This window comes from Thermobia domestica, chromosome 6, assembly GCF_964235325.1.
Source record: "Thermobia domestica chromosome 6, izTheDome1.hap1.1, whole genome shotgun sequence".
Classification (NCBI taxonomy): Eukaryota; Metazoa; Arthropoda; class Insecta; order Zygentoma; family Lepismatidae; genus Thermobia; species Thermobia domestica.
The window spans coordinates 258,778,486-258,792,109 of record NC_137459.1 but is presented as its reverse complement, the minus strand read 5'-3'; the positions used below and the strand labels follow the sequence as shown (position 1 = coordinate 258,792,109).

The 13,624-nt window shown below is 34.1% G+C and overlaps 1 protein-coding gene across 4 annotated transcripts in view; it reads left to right on the top strand.

The window, feature by feature from the left end:
- The window catches only part of LOC145688485 (cell adhesion molecule Dscam2-like), a gene marked incomplete at its 5' end in the record, with an annotated part of 1,010,929 nt that overhangs the window by 934,129 nt on the left and 63,176 nt on the right, over positions 1 to 13,624 (top strand). For all 4 annotated transcript variants that reach the window (XM_081762790.1, XM_081762793.1, XM_081762792.1 and 1 more), the window contains 1 exon segment: positions 9,089 to 9,389. In XM_081762790.1, coding sequence (XP_081618916.1) covers positions 9,089 to 9,389 — 301 coding nt within the window.

Sequence of the window (13,624 nt, the reverse complement as noted above, 5' to 3'; positions counted from 1 at the left end):
AGATGGACCTACATAGCAAACACTGCTTTCTTTAAGTGTCACTGCTTACACTCGTCCTTCATTAAATTTTTAACGTTTTCCTTTCTTTTAAATTTCCTGACTTCCTCATCCTTAAGGAGTTTCTGTAATTAAAAATATGCATGTCACGAACAAAACAATTGAAGATATGAAGGTGGACATTTATGTTACTAATTCACTTCACATTGCTTAATTATGAGTCAGAATTTAATTAAAAGATTTATCAATAAATTCAAGTAACAGGTAATTGTAATCCCTTAATATACCCCCGAAATTAAAACTTCCAAATATAGGAATTGTTCATATCAGACACCGTGTGATTTGTCACTAATACTGCTTTCCTTCTAATGAGTTTCAGAAGTGACACTAATATTATAACATAAAAATGTATATTAGAGTTTTCATATTTCCCTGAAAATGTCTTCAACGAATTCAGTTTTTTGTTTCAATAATTCAGACGAAAATAGCTGAATTTCAGTAGAGTCATAGGGAGACCTATAATGACCACGGTCTCCAGTTGAAGCTTTGCTCCGTCTCGCTGTTTCAGTAGTGCGCCGCCATATTCCTTGTAACTTATGTCTTGGGAAACGTAGCAAAATGGAAATTTTGTATTAGAAATCTATGCAATTACAATCACGGTTTAATCCTATATAGCACGACCAGACAAACGAAATTCGGCAAACTTATCGTCATGTATTATAGATGTACGCTGGTCTCCAAATAAAAAAGATACCTGCAATTGAGGTAGTTTCAGTTGATAATGTCCAAAGTTTGATTGTTAAACACATAGCTAAAAGCCGAATGTATGAAATATGATAATTATGGGCATCACCAACACTTCTGAAGTTCTGGGTGACTCAGTAGTAGAGCACTTAACTCTAGTGCGTGGTGTCTCTCATTCCATCCCCAGTCAAGTTAGTTTGTGGTGGACAACATCGTGTTTGTGGGTTTTCTCGGGGCACTCCCATTTCCTCCCAGAGTCTCATTCCACTAATTATTCCATTATCATTCACTTGTCTTAATCATCGTCTCCCTTAGCCTAAAGGGCATAATCGTGGAACGTTAAACCAAAAGATTTCATTTCATTTTTACTTCTGAAGTACTGTAAGTTGTATTTTTTCTTGCTGTGTTGAACATGTATATATTAAGCATGTATGTGGCGTCAATTACACTTACGTGAATGAGAGGTGAAGACTAAGACTTGTAGAAATAAAACATACTAAAAAAGTTTTATAAATAGAATAGAAGTCAGTGCTTCTGCTGAAATAATGGGCTGTTTAAAATATTTTGTAGTACGCAAAACGATTTTGGTCCATGTGCATGTCTATATCAAAAAAAATCCGTTAAACAAATCTAATAAAGCTTAAACTACAATCATTGCAAATTCATATAAATTTCTTATTTTGGTCAAGAAGTGCTTAAGAGAATCAGTAACATTTTAATAACATATTTGAATTTTTATAGTTAAACTGATGATTTGAAGATCTTTCAAGATCTAAATGCTATATATCAAGATTATATATAATATACTCAAGCTATCCACGGGTAATATACCTGTATATTCTTGCTGAAGGATTTTTAAAGTTTAATTTTATTTGTTAAGTATAATATGTTCATAGTTATAGTAGTTATAGTACTTCTTTTTAAAATGTTCAGATGGCACTGTTCTTTTAGCTATTGTAATGGACAAGGTCAGGAGCGCATTAAGGACGGAGCCAATGGAGCCCAGGCTCAGCCCCCCCCCCCAAAATCCCTCTCTTTAGTACTAAAATATAGCAATCAACTTATAATATTATAGGCTTCAGACTCATGCGAATTTTTCTCCCGCTCGCTATGCTCGCCGTATCGTTGCAGTTAAGTCTCCTATAACCAGCGTCTTCACGATACTTATTTTGTGAGAGAATGAACTATTTTGGGTCTCTATTGCAAACCAAATTATTATCTTGTGGTGACAATTACTTTGAAATATCTCTGTCATTACTTAGAGCAAAGCTAGGAGGTTTTCCAAATCTCCTTAGAAATAAAACGTTCTTATTCCAATCAATTTTGGCTCTCTGATATAATAAAAAGTCATTCCTTAACATGTCTTGAGAAATATTACTTAACACGCTAAAAGCATGATGAAATGTTCTTCCAACAATTTTGAAACGTACAATTGCTATCTTGTTTATCAAATGAGAATTCTGAGTAAATCCTTTTATTCGTCTGTCGATATACAATATCTTAGCCTTAGGTAAAACTAAATCCTCTCTAATTATTGATATCTGCGAAGCAGAATCTAAACAGCATCAACATTCTTACCTTCAATCAAAAATGGCATTAAGATCATATTATTTCAAGTAGTAATGGAGAATTTTACAACATGACCCTTATTTCCTAATACAGTGTTATCTGTAAATGTACTTCCCACATTTACAGACATAACGCGTTTAAAGACTGTTTACGCAACAAACACGCATCTTCTGTGTGAAAACCATGACCACAAGAAGAGCAAATAGGATGTGTTTGTGCCAGATTCGGAAATTGTTGTTTGTTCTTAATGTCTTTTTACTTATAACTTAAGCCCGGAACAGTCGAAGCAAATAAATTCATAAACTACCTACTTTTGGGCCACCCTGTACATATAGATGTTTGAAACTGATAATTATGAATTTTCCTCTAGGACAAAATTGATTTCTCCTCTGGCCTCTAATATTTCTAAAAATCACCACGAAATCGACCTCTAAAATTCCCTCTTTGATTGTGATTTTGTGTTCCTCTATTTTGCCCGTAAAAATATTCCGTTTTCCTTGAAAATTCTGTCTGTTTTTGTTACTTATGTTAGTTTTGTTTTGATCAGATTGCTGGTGACTAATCTGTAAAGTTAATTTCTCTAACTTTTTTCTCTAACGGTTGAAACTGTAGTCTATGCGTTGGAATTATTCGTAACATAGGGCCCCCTTGAAATAGTTGGCTCCAGGGCCCTAAAAGCCTTAATCCGCCCCTGAACAACGTTACTCTTTGCATGAAATTGAGTTATTAGGTGCAATTATGTAGGTAGTTTAATTTCAGAAAAGTACCTGTAGATGGCAGGGAAATTTGTTTGGTGTGTGTCATTGCATTGAATTGCATGGGAATGGTCAACCTTCTTTTCCAGTTTACTCAGAAAGTTAGAAAATGTCACATACCACTATGTTTCCCCGAGTCGATCAATTGTATTTGCAGTACATGCCCATAAATACATCTCCCAGCGATACGTTTGTTTCAGAGGCGTCATTTAGGGAGGGAAAGGACATTTGACCTCCTGATTTTGAGAAAAGCATACTTTTTAATAAAGCGTGTACTAATATAATAATAAAAATTGTGAAATTCTTAGGTGGGCAGACAATCTTGCCCCTTCCCTTCAGAATCTGAAAAGATGTTACCGACCCCTTTGGAAATGAAATGAAATGAAATCTTTGAGTTTTACGTCCCACGATTATGCCGGGTAGGCTAAAGGAGATGGTGATGATGAGAAATTAATGAAATGGTGGAATGAAGAAAGTGGGAGGAAATGGAAGAATCCCGAGAAAGCCCGCGAATACTTTCGGCCCCTCTGGGAATAGCATCTTTTCAGATTTTGCTTAGATGTATAGTCACTGTCAAAAGTCAGAGAACGTGACTGAATTTTCAGAATTTTCCAAACAAAGTACAAAATTTTCATACAAACCCTTTGCTTTTTGGACTTGTTTTGCAAAATATACAGCATTGATCACATAATGGAACGAAAGTACACTGCCTGTTTCTATTGAGGCGAATTTACTGAGGAAGTTTGCGTTCGTCGAAATGCCGATCCTTGACCTTGATAAGAGCTTTACAAATCCCAAGCATTTGTTATATCAATTTATCCAACTTTCTCGAAGCTATGGACTCCAACAGTTTTGAGGAGCCTTCCAGAGATCATCAGTACTCGTAGGCATGTATTAATGGACTGTCACCTAAAGTTCATCTCAGAAGAGTCCTGACTGTGGCGGATATTCCGTTTTTGTAATAATGTGAGCCTTTTTTTTAATTACTGCATAATTTGGCAGAATCTTTAGGATCATTCTTCTGTTGTAGTGTAAACTTGCGTTCCTAAATAATTGCGGGCCTCACTTAAATGTTGTGATACACGTTTTTATCCGTTTTTCTATTGATTTTAATTGAATCGCCAACTTGATTGCCTGTAAAACATCCCCATACAGTGACACTCTTCTCTGTGTTTTCTATAGGTATTACACATCGGGATGAAAGCAGTTTTTGGAAGGGCGACACAAACATCTGGCGTTGGGAACCGAAAAGTTGAAATTTATATTCGTCGGTACAGAGTATCCTCTTCTGTTGTTAATTGGTCCAGTATTTATGTTATGGCACAATAGTACCTTTTCCCAATATCTCCTGCTGGAAGGACTGGTTTCATTGTTGAATAAGACCATAAATCTGCAGGCATCAGAACACCATCCTAGGGATGCGCACGAGACAAGGTTTGAGTTTGTCTCGTCTCAAAAATGTGCTGTAAAAGTGATGCCTCGACTCGAAAAATGTATATTTCTCTGGAAGAGGAAGAGCTGTCTTGAATTTTGTCAGGAAAATTCTGTCTCGTCTCACCTCGTGCTCACCCCTAGCTCCTATCTGATACCGATTGGGAACGGCTCTTCTGTAGTTGTGTTGCTACTTCCGCAGCGGTTAAATTGCTACTCTGTTTGTATGTATTTCTAATTAACTTCTTGCAAGAAGTTATTTCTGGACGACCAGCTCTTTCCATGCAATATTTATAGCAGTTTGGACTGTCTTGGAAGAATCCGACGCATTGTTTCGAGTAATGTCTGCAATTACTGAACGATATTAAGCACAAAATAGCCCTTTTCTCTCAAAATAACCACTTGAGCACGTGATTCGACAATTAGTTCAGTTTTCCTTCCGCATTTTATAATAGCACTTGCACTTTCTTTACACTAATTTACTAATTCTCGCGAGTGAAAGCAGTACGAACACTTGCAACACATTTTCACCCAACTTTACTCATACGACACGAATGAATACCACACACACTACTGTTTGTTGTAACAAATAGACAATAGATAAAGGTTCGCACAAACACCACTAGATGTCATTAAAACGTTGCATTATCAGGCAACGCGTGACGTTAGTTGTTTGTTCGTTATTTATCTATTTACTGCAACGCGATTTTCCTCAATAAATGTGTCTCAATGTAAGCAGGATCATGCATTTTATACCCTTATATGAACAATATTGTTTATTTTAGAAAACATGACCAATAAACATAGTTTTCTATAGACGCAATGTTCTTTATTTGGAAAATTCTGAAAAATCAGTAGGGTGCTCAGACTTTTGACAATGAGTGTATGAGATACAGGCTATTGGGGCTATTGATAGCAACTGTTAAATTTATCGTTATCCGTTAATATTTTAATGGGTTGATTCCATTAACAAACTGATCTAGATAATTATCTTAGCTTTTTTGTTAAAATATAATTTTAAAAAATGCCTACATATACTATACAATACGGGATGGGCTTATAGGCTATTCATAACCACTTAAAGTCGTTGTTATCCTTTAATCCGTTAACGAGTTGACTCCATTAACAGACTTGATCGAGATAATCGCTCTAGCTATCTATTGTAAGAAATAAAATTAAAATTATTAGCATCCGTTCAAGAGTTATCTTACGGAACAACACAATAATATAAATCTCGCTGTGTGTTCCTTGTCCAGCAGCTTTCGAGAATTTCCGTTTTAAGAGGGAAAAGTAGGCATCTATTTTCTATTTACAGGTAGTATATGAATAACTTTAAAAAAAAGCAATATTAAAGAACTTCAAGAAATGCACTAAAAAGCAGAAAGTAATAACATTTAATGCCTCATAAATTTATCATCCAAACTATTTTATATTAGGCTTTAATTTATTTGGTTTGGCATAGTCTTCAAAACTTTTTATAGATAATAGTAATGAAATATTTACTGCTTTCAAGTGCTTTATTAAAATATTGTTATTTTTTGCTATTTTAGTGATTTTGTTGAACTGTGTTAATATAGAAATCTTTATATAGTTTATTATTATTGTTTTCTGCTTACTAGAGCGTTTTTGAAGTCGATTATTTTTCTTTTAGCTTGTTTATTTCTTCTTTTTTTTTGTTTTGTTTTGTTTGTTGCCCGATGAGTTTAGTTACATATCTAAACTAAAGGTATGACATTACCTTTTCTAATGGGTCTACCTTCGAAGCATGCTTGAACAATTATATACTCTAGCTCCAAAGACTGTCATCAGATCCTGATAAAATTTATATGGAGTCCATCAGAAAGCATAACTTTGAAACTAAGAGAGAATAATCAAAATCAGTACATCTATGGTGAAATTATCTATGAAATTATCTATGAAATTATCTGATTGTTAATTACGATATTAACAGCCATATGTTAAGGAGTTTCATAGTCTAACTCCGTAGACTATGACGAAATCCTAATGAAATTCACACGGAATCACTAAGAAAGTATTTTGTTTGAAACAAAAACAGAATCATTAAAATTGGTTTACCTGTCGAAGTTATGCGTGATCACATACAGAATTATTATATCACTTTCAGCTGTTGAGAAATTTCGTCGTCTAGCTCTAAATACTATTGTTACATACATGAAATTTACAAAGGAACATCTAAAAAGTATACTCTTTCAAACAGAGAAAGAATAATCAAAGTCGCTGCACCCATGTTCAAGATACCCATGAACATACACACAATATATATTCGTCCCTCAAGTTCCAATATGGCAACACTGTAATCTAAATTCGGAAGTCAATATGGCGCCGAACCCGACATTACTAGTTACCGGGTTAGTTAATATTTTCCAATTTGAACTAGGAAAAACAAATCACTGAACTCTCTCTTGTTTTTACAGTGTCTGATAAAGCCAATATATTCAGTTAGTTGGCGAAACTGTCACACAGTTATTAGTTTAAAATAAACACTGTTTTGTTCAGTGATTTGTTTTTCCTAGTTCAAGTTATTTAAGATAACAAAGCTAACACGAACCAGTAAATCAATATTTTCCATTCTTCTTCTTCCTTTTGCCAGATGAACCAAACATCTCTTAGCCAAACATCTAAGAGTTTACTTCAGTTCGTATTTGTGTTCAGGGACGCACGCCGACCGACAGACAAGTACAGACGTAAATCCACACAAGCAGCATCGAAATTGATGCACATGATCACATACTACTTTATTTACAACCGTCCGAAATCAAAACTGGGGTTCATGTATCCAGGGGCGGATCCAGGACGGACTTCAAGGGGGGGCGGTGGGTTGTAATACTGCTACTTAGAGCTACTTTTAAGAGCTCCAAACTCTTGGATGGGTTTTATTTATATATAAAATAAGAAAGTTTCCTCTTCTGGGAGGGGGGCGATCACCTCGATCGCTCCCTCCTGGATCCGCTACTGCATGTATCCAAGTAATCGGTGATTGCCCCAAGTGTCAATATAGCACGAAAGACTAGACACATTATTCAAATGTTGATTTTAAAAGCAAACTTCTATCAACAGAACAGCCTATTTTAAAAATTCCGAGAGGAGCAGTTGCCATCTTGCCCCACTAATGGGAGGCAATTTTCCTTTCGATCTTTAATCGATATTTTAAATTTAGATTGTGTTAAATATAGCAGTAATTCTCACTATATTTTGAAATATGTTAACTGGACGTGTAGGTAAGAAATACGGTATAGGCATACATTATCATAATGAAAATTACAAAAACTAAAGGATTGCCTGTAGAGTTATAATCATAGAAATTTTGAAAGTAAGGAATTGGAATTATTCGAAGCACTACTATTTCACATCCTATCCTATCCTAAATATATATAAAACTACATGAACTGACATAAAATAAAGGAGTACTCCCAATTGACGTGAAAAGTTGAAATTTGGCATGATTGTAGATTTTTGGAACTAACCTACAGGAAAATTGTCAAAAGTGAATATTTTTAATTTTTAAAGGGTCTAAAGGGAAATGAATCCATTTCCCATGTTATTTAACTGGGCCTCTTTTTTTCACCTATAATCTCAAGTTTTAGGTATTTGGAATTGGAATAAAAACTTGAAATTTTGTATGCTCGTACGTTTCCGTTAGCGTTAACTAAGTAAATCACCAAAAGTAAAAAAAAAAAAAAAAAACTTTAAAGTGGATTTATAGGTAACTGAAAAATCTTCTCCATGTTATTTACATGGGGCACCTTTTACACCCCAAAATTATTGGGCACTTGCTGTAGGGCTACAATGACTAAATTTAACATTATTGTAGATTTTTGGGACTAACCTATAGGAAAGTTGCCAAAGGTGAATATTTTGAATTTTTAGGGAGTTTAAAGGGGAAATGAACAAATTTTCCATGATATTTAAATGTACGTTTTTTAACTATAATCTCAAATTTTAGGTACCTAGAATTCGAATAAAGACTTGAAATTCGGTATTCTTGTAGATTTCTATTAGTGTTACCTAAGTAAGTCATCAAATACCAAACTTTCCAACTGTAGAGTGGTTTTATGGAGAACTGGAAAATTTTTCCCATGTTATTTATATGAAACATCTTCTATACCCCAAAATGTTTAGGCACTTCCGACAGGATGAAATTTGGCATGATTGTAGCCTTCCGGGACCAATCCACAGTGCCAAAAGTGAATATTTTTAGTTTTTAAGGGGTCTAAAGGGAGGGTGAAGAAATTGTCATGTTATTTAAATGGGAGTTTTCTTGCGATATGAAATGTTATCTTTTAGATAGTTGAAGTAGGAAAAGAAACTTGAAATTTGGCAGAATTGTACGTTTACGAAGTGCAAGGCCGTAGGCCAAGCAAACGCGGGGGTCTAGGGCGGAGCCGCCAGCTAATCAAAGGCTAGTATGCCATTATAAAACTTTTTATCTATATATTATGTTAAATAGGTAATGTAGTATTCAGTTTAGAACATCCATTTTTGTTTGAACTAGGTTTCTATTGCTAATAAAGTTTTATAATTAATGATGCCATAAATTTTTGATGTTCATATTTCGAACGAATCTTTTTCAGATGGCTTATCACAGTACCTTCAAACATCAGTGGCAGGATCAGAGACTATAGCAGTTGTAAGTGGATTAATACCAGCCACTGTGTACCGATTACGGGTAATTGCTGAAAATCAGCTTGGAGCAGGAGAAGCAAGTGATCCTGTTCTTGTGAAGACAGAAGGGGAAGTTCCGACTGGAGAACCACAAAGTATTTCTGTAGAAGCCACTTCTTCCCAAGAGCTAAGAGTTACATGGCAACCTCCGCCACGAGATGAATGGAATGGTGACATCCTAGGCTACTATGTAGGATTTCGGGAAAATGGGTATGTTTCATTCATTATTTATCTCTTTCTCTACAAACGAACTTTTTACTATTTTTTTACAAGTGCGACACCGATGCATATATCATGTGAAACTAATACATAGTATGTACCGTATATGTGATCTAATATGGACTCTGTACGTAGCATACGTAGCAGGAATATTACATACGTACAATTTGCCTATTAGTTTAGATACTTTAATCAACGAACTTAAAAAGTTCGTTACTGAATTCTCTGTTTGTGAGTCTGTTTTTCTGTCAATTATTTTCGATTTTTTTTTTAATTTTGAGCCGCTCATTTGATAGAGCGTCAAAAACCATCTGAGAAAGTGATGGAATTTTTCTCGTCACTTTTACCGTTCTTGAAATATTGGCCAAAGAAATGTTCAATTTCCGGAGATTTAAGGAGCCATATCTCAAGAACTATAAATCATAGAGATATTATATTAGTGTTGATCAATGCCTAAGAGGATGGTAAACATTTTGGTACCAAATAGTAACCGGTGGCCGCTGGCCAACTGGCCACCGTTCTTCAGATATTGGCCAAAAAATTCTAATTTCGGGAGATTTGAGGAGCCATATCTAGGAAACCATAAGTAATAGAGAGATGATTTTTGGACATTGTTGCGAGAAACAGAAGATGGGGATAAAAAGATTTACTTTTACATCTACAAGTAATGACAGTTATACTTCCCACTCCATCTCTCCATTCTTTTAAAGTTCGTTCTAGCAATGCTTTTGGAGCATTCTCAACTGTTTTTATTGCCTTTTCTTAACAAAAATAACCATGTTTAATACATTTCAATCACCGTTTCGTCTTCTAAAAAACACACAATTGCTACTAGCTGTCTCTGCTCAGTAATGCCAACCTGAAATGTTACTAAGTCCCACCTCGAGAGGCACAAATCTCCATTTTGATCTTGAGTTTCCTAATTGAGCTGTACTAATTTAATTATAAAAATTCACAAGTTATAAAATACGAAAATTGAAACTCCTGTGCGTGAATCACTTTCTTCAATATATGAGTGAATTATCCGTAAATTCCGATCTTCTACGTTTATCAAATAGTTTATGACAAAGTATCATCCTTAACTGCAAGAAATGCTTGAAAATGTTGAAGAAACCAAGTACATGTTGTCAGAACTTCATATTTTAAGCGCCTTTTGTGCTGTATTCGTAATGAAACTAGACAAACATCATTCTCGAGTCATTACATGTCGAACCTTTTGGAAGTTGATTGTTTCTCACTTGGTACTTTCTTCTTCTTTATTTTTCTCTTTTTAATACCAGATTAGAATTTAAATTACTTGAAACTTGTTTCTTGAGATTCTGAAGCCATTGCATAAATCACTTCCATAACAACATACATTATATTGTAATAAAATTTGACAATTAGCACTGACTTCACACCTATCGTAAACTCATTGGTTTACTTCTCATCCATTAAAAATTGTCGTTGTTGTTAGTGAAGTAAATATATGAAAAATCCCATATATCCTGTCAGTTTCTACGAAAATCCCCTTTATCCCTATTCGAGAAATTAATGTCAAAAATCCCACAAAATGGAATTTTTCCCATAGGTTGGCATCATTTTCTCTGCTGAACCGTCACCACTGAGATTTGACAGTTCAGTAGAGACACCTAGTACCAAATGTGGTAACTCAGTGTGATTACTGAACACGGATAGTCTACATGAAAGGAACCACTGTGTACAATAGTATTAGACTACTATACGTAATGAATTAGTTCAAGATTTCTTAAGTACTCCTCAAGAATTAGTGAACGTATGAATCTCAAACATACAGTATATTGTGAGTACAAATAAGAACATATCTTACAAATCATAGTATCAATATGTAATTTTCAACAATCGTTACAAGTATTCGTACAGAGTATATGCACTTGAATAATTTTTATTATTATTATTATTATTATTATTATTATTATTATTATTATTATTATTATTTCCAATAATAAGATTGAAAAATATTATATAAATATAATGACAATATTATTATAATGTGAATGCACCATATTTCAAAAGAGTAAATCCTCACGTTAAGCGGGTTTGGATATTCAGACTCCTAACTATGAAAACATTTACGATCACTCCAACTCCAATCATTTCACGGACTCAACCTGTTTTATATAAGTTGTTATGACGTAAAATCGAATGTTATTTACTAGAAAAATACTTTTGTGTATTGCAAGAGCTGTAACTTCCAAATATTCACCGCCAACTCATAGTCGTATCGGAGGAAATAAAAGTGAGTGTGAAGCAGAAAATTACTTAACACAAAAGTCAAAAGAAAATCTGTGAACGCATACGAAATGATAGAGCTGCTTGGGTGAACAGTCTATACTATTCCATTATTATTCTCTGATTTGGAAAGAGCAACTATTTATAAACAGTGGTGATTCCAGGAGATTCTTTTCCCGGTGATTCTCAACATGTGGGGGGGAGGAGTACTACAAAAACTACCCACATTGAGCACATTCGAAGATTCGGAACGGGAAATTTCTGAGCTAAAGTGGGTCTCGTTCTACATTTTCAAATGACAAATTCATAACTTACAGAGAATTATAATAAAGGTATGAAGAATTATACTATTTATGAGAATATTATCGTGTAAGTTATCGATTCTAGTCGAATTAAACCTCGAATATTTTTTTTTTCGAATTAAACTTTAAAGTAAGTCCTCTCTAGATGAACTTGACTGAAAAGACATGTTTAATTCCATTTAATTAATTGATATTTTAAATATATTTTTATTTTACTATTTTTTACTATTAAACGTTATGTACACTTCGTTTCCAAAATCAAAATCTTTCAAATGTACCTATATAGGATGAGTACATATTTGCAAATTTATCATTTAATTGTTTATATACTGGATTTATTCGTCATGTACTTCATAGTTTAATAATAATAATAATAATATAATCTTTGAGTTTTAAGTCCCACGGTTATGCCGGTTAGGCTAAAGGAGACGGTGATGATGAAGAATGAATGAAATGGTGGAATGAAGAAAGTGGGAGGAAACGGAAGAACCCCAAGAAAACCCATGCACACGGTGTTTGTCCACCACAAAGTTCACTTGGTGAATAATAATAATAATAATAATAATAATAATAATAATAATAATAATAATAATAATAATAATAATAATAATAATAAATCGTACTCTATCTTTACCACAAAATTTCGGGTGTAGACAATGAATGAGTTAAACAAAATCAAATGCCACTTATGCTTTCTATATATATTCCTTTATTTATCTCTATTCCAAATTCTATTTAATCGAACTCGACAGGAGCACAAACAGGAACTTCGAGAACAGAGAAAAGAAAATAATTATACCCTAGTGGAACAAGAACTACCCTTTAATAGCGCTTCAAGATCTACAGCCAAACACTAGAAACCAGTCAACTATGGTGATAGCTTGCAATTTTATCAAACGTGTTTCGAGTAGTACATTTTGTTACAGGGTGAATTATGTCTATTGATAATTGTTTTATGTTAACAGTATTCGTTACTTTGACAAATTATATACGTTATTTTTATAGATTCTATTACATATTCGTTCACAAATATTATATAAAGTATCAGGGTTATTTATGATTTTTCATTGAAATTCAACGGTGCATGAGCAAAAGAAACATAAAGATCCACTTTACTGACATTTCTGATAGGAGTCACAACGCAAGTTTCTAACAGACTGTCAAAATACTTTGCTCTAAAGGTTGTGGAGAACTGCTTCTTGCTCTGAGGAGAAATCATAAACCGAGCAACAATGGGTGGAACAAAGTGTCTCTTAAATCACGGGAGATTGGGCTTCGACAAGAAAACAGTCAAAAAATAGATTCGGTGATATGAAGAAGGTGATGAATTGTTCACGTTTCAGCTAAGAAGTAGGAAGCCTAAAATGACAACTGTCGCTCAAGATCAAACGTTAATTACAGAAGTAAGGAACAGGCCTCTACGCCACACGTCTATTTTTTTTTATACAAAGCCAGGGAATATAATTGTTCTCACGAAACAATATCGGAAAGGTTTATTGAAGGATAGTCTACACTATTGAAGACGCGCTACGAAGGCTATCCTCATTGAAACTCACAAGGTGAGACGAATGGAATGGACACAACAGAACATAACCCAACCTTAATCATATTGGGACTTAGTCATTTGGACTGACGAGAAGGTTTTTCAAGTCTAACCAGCAATGCAGAGTTATA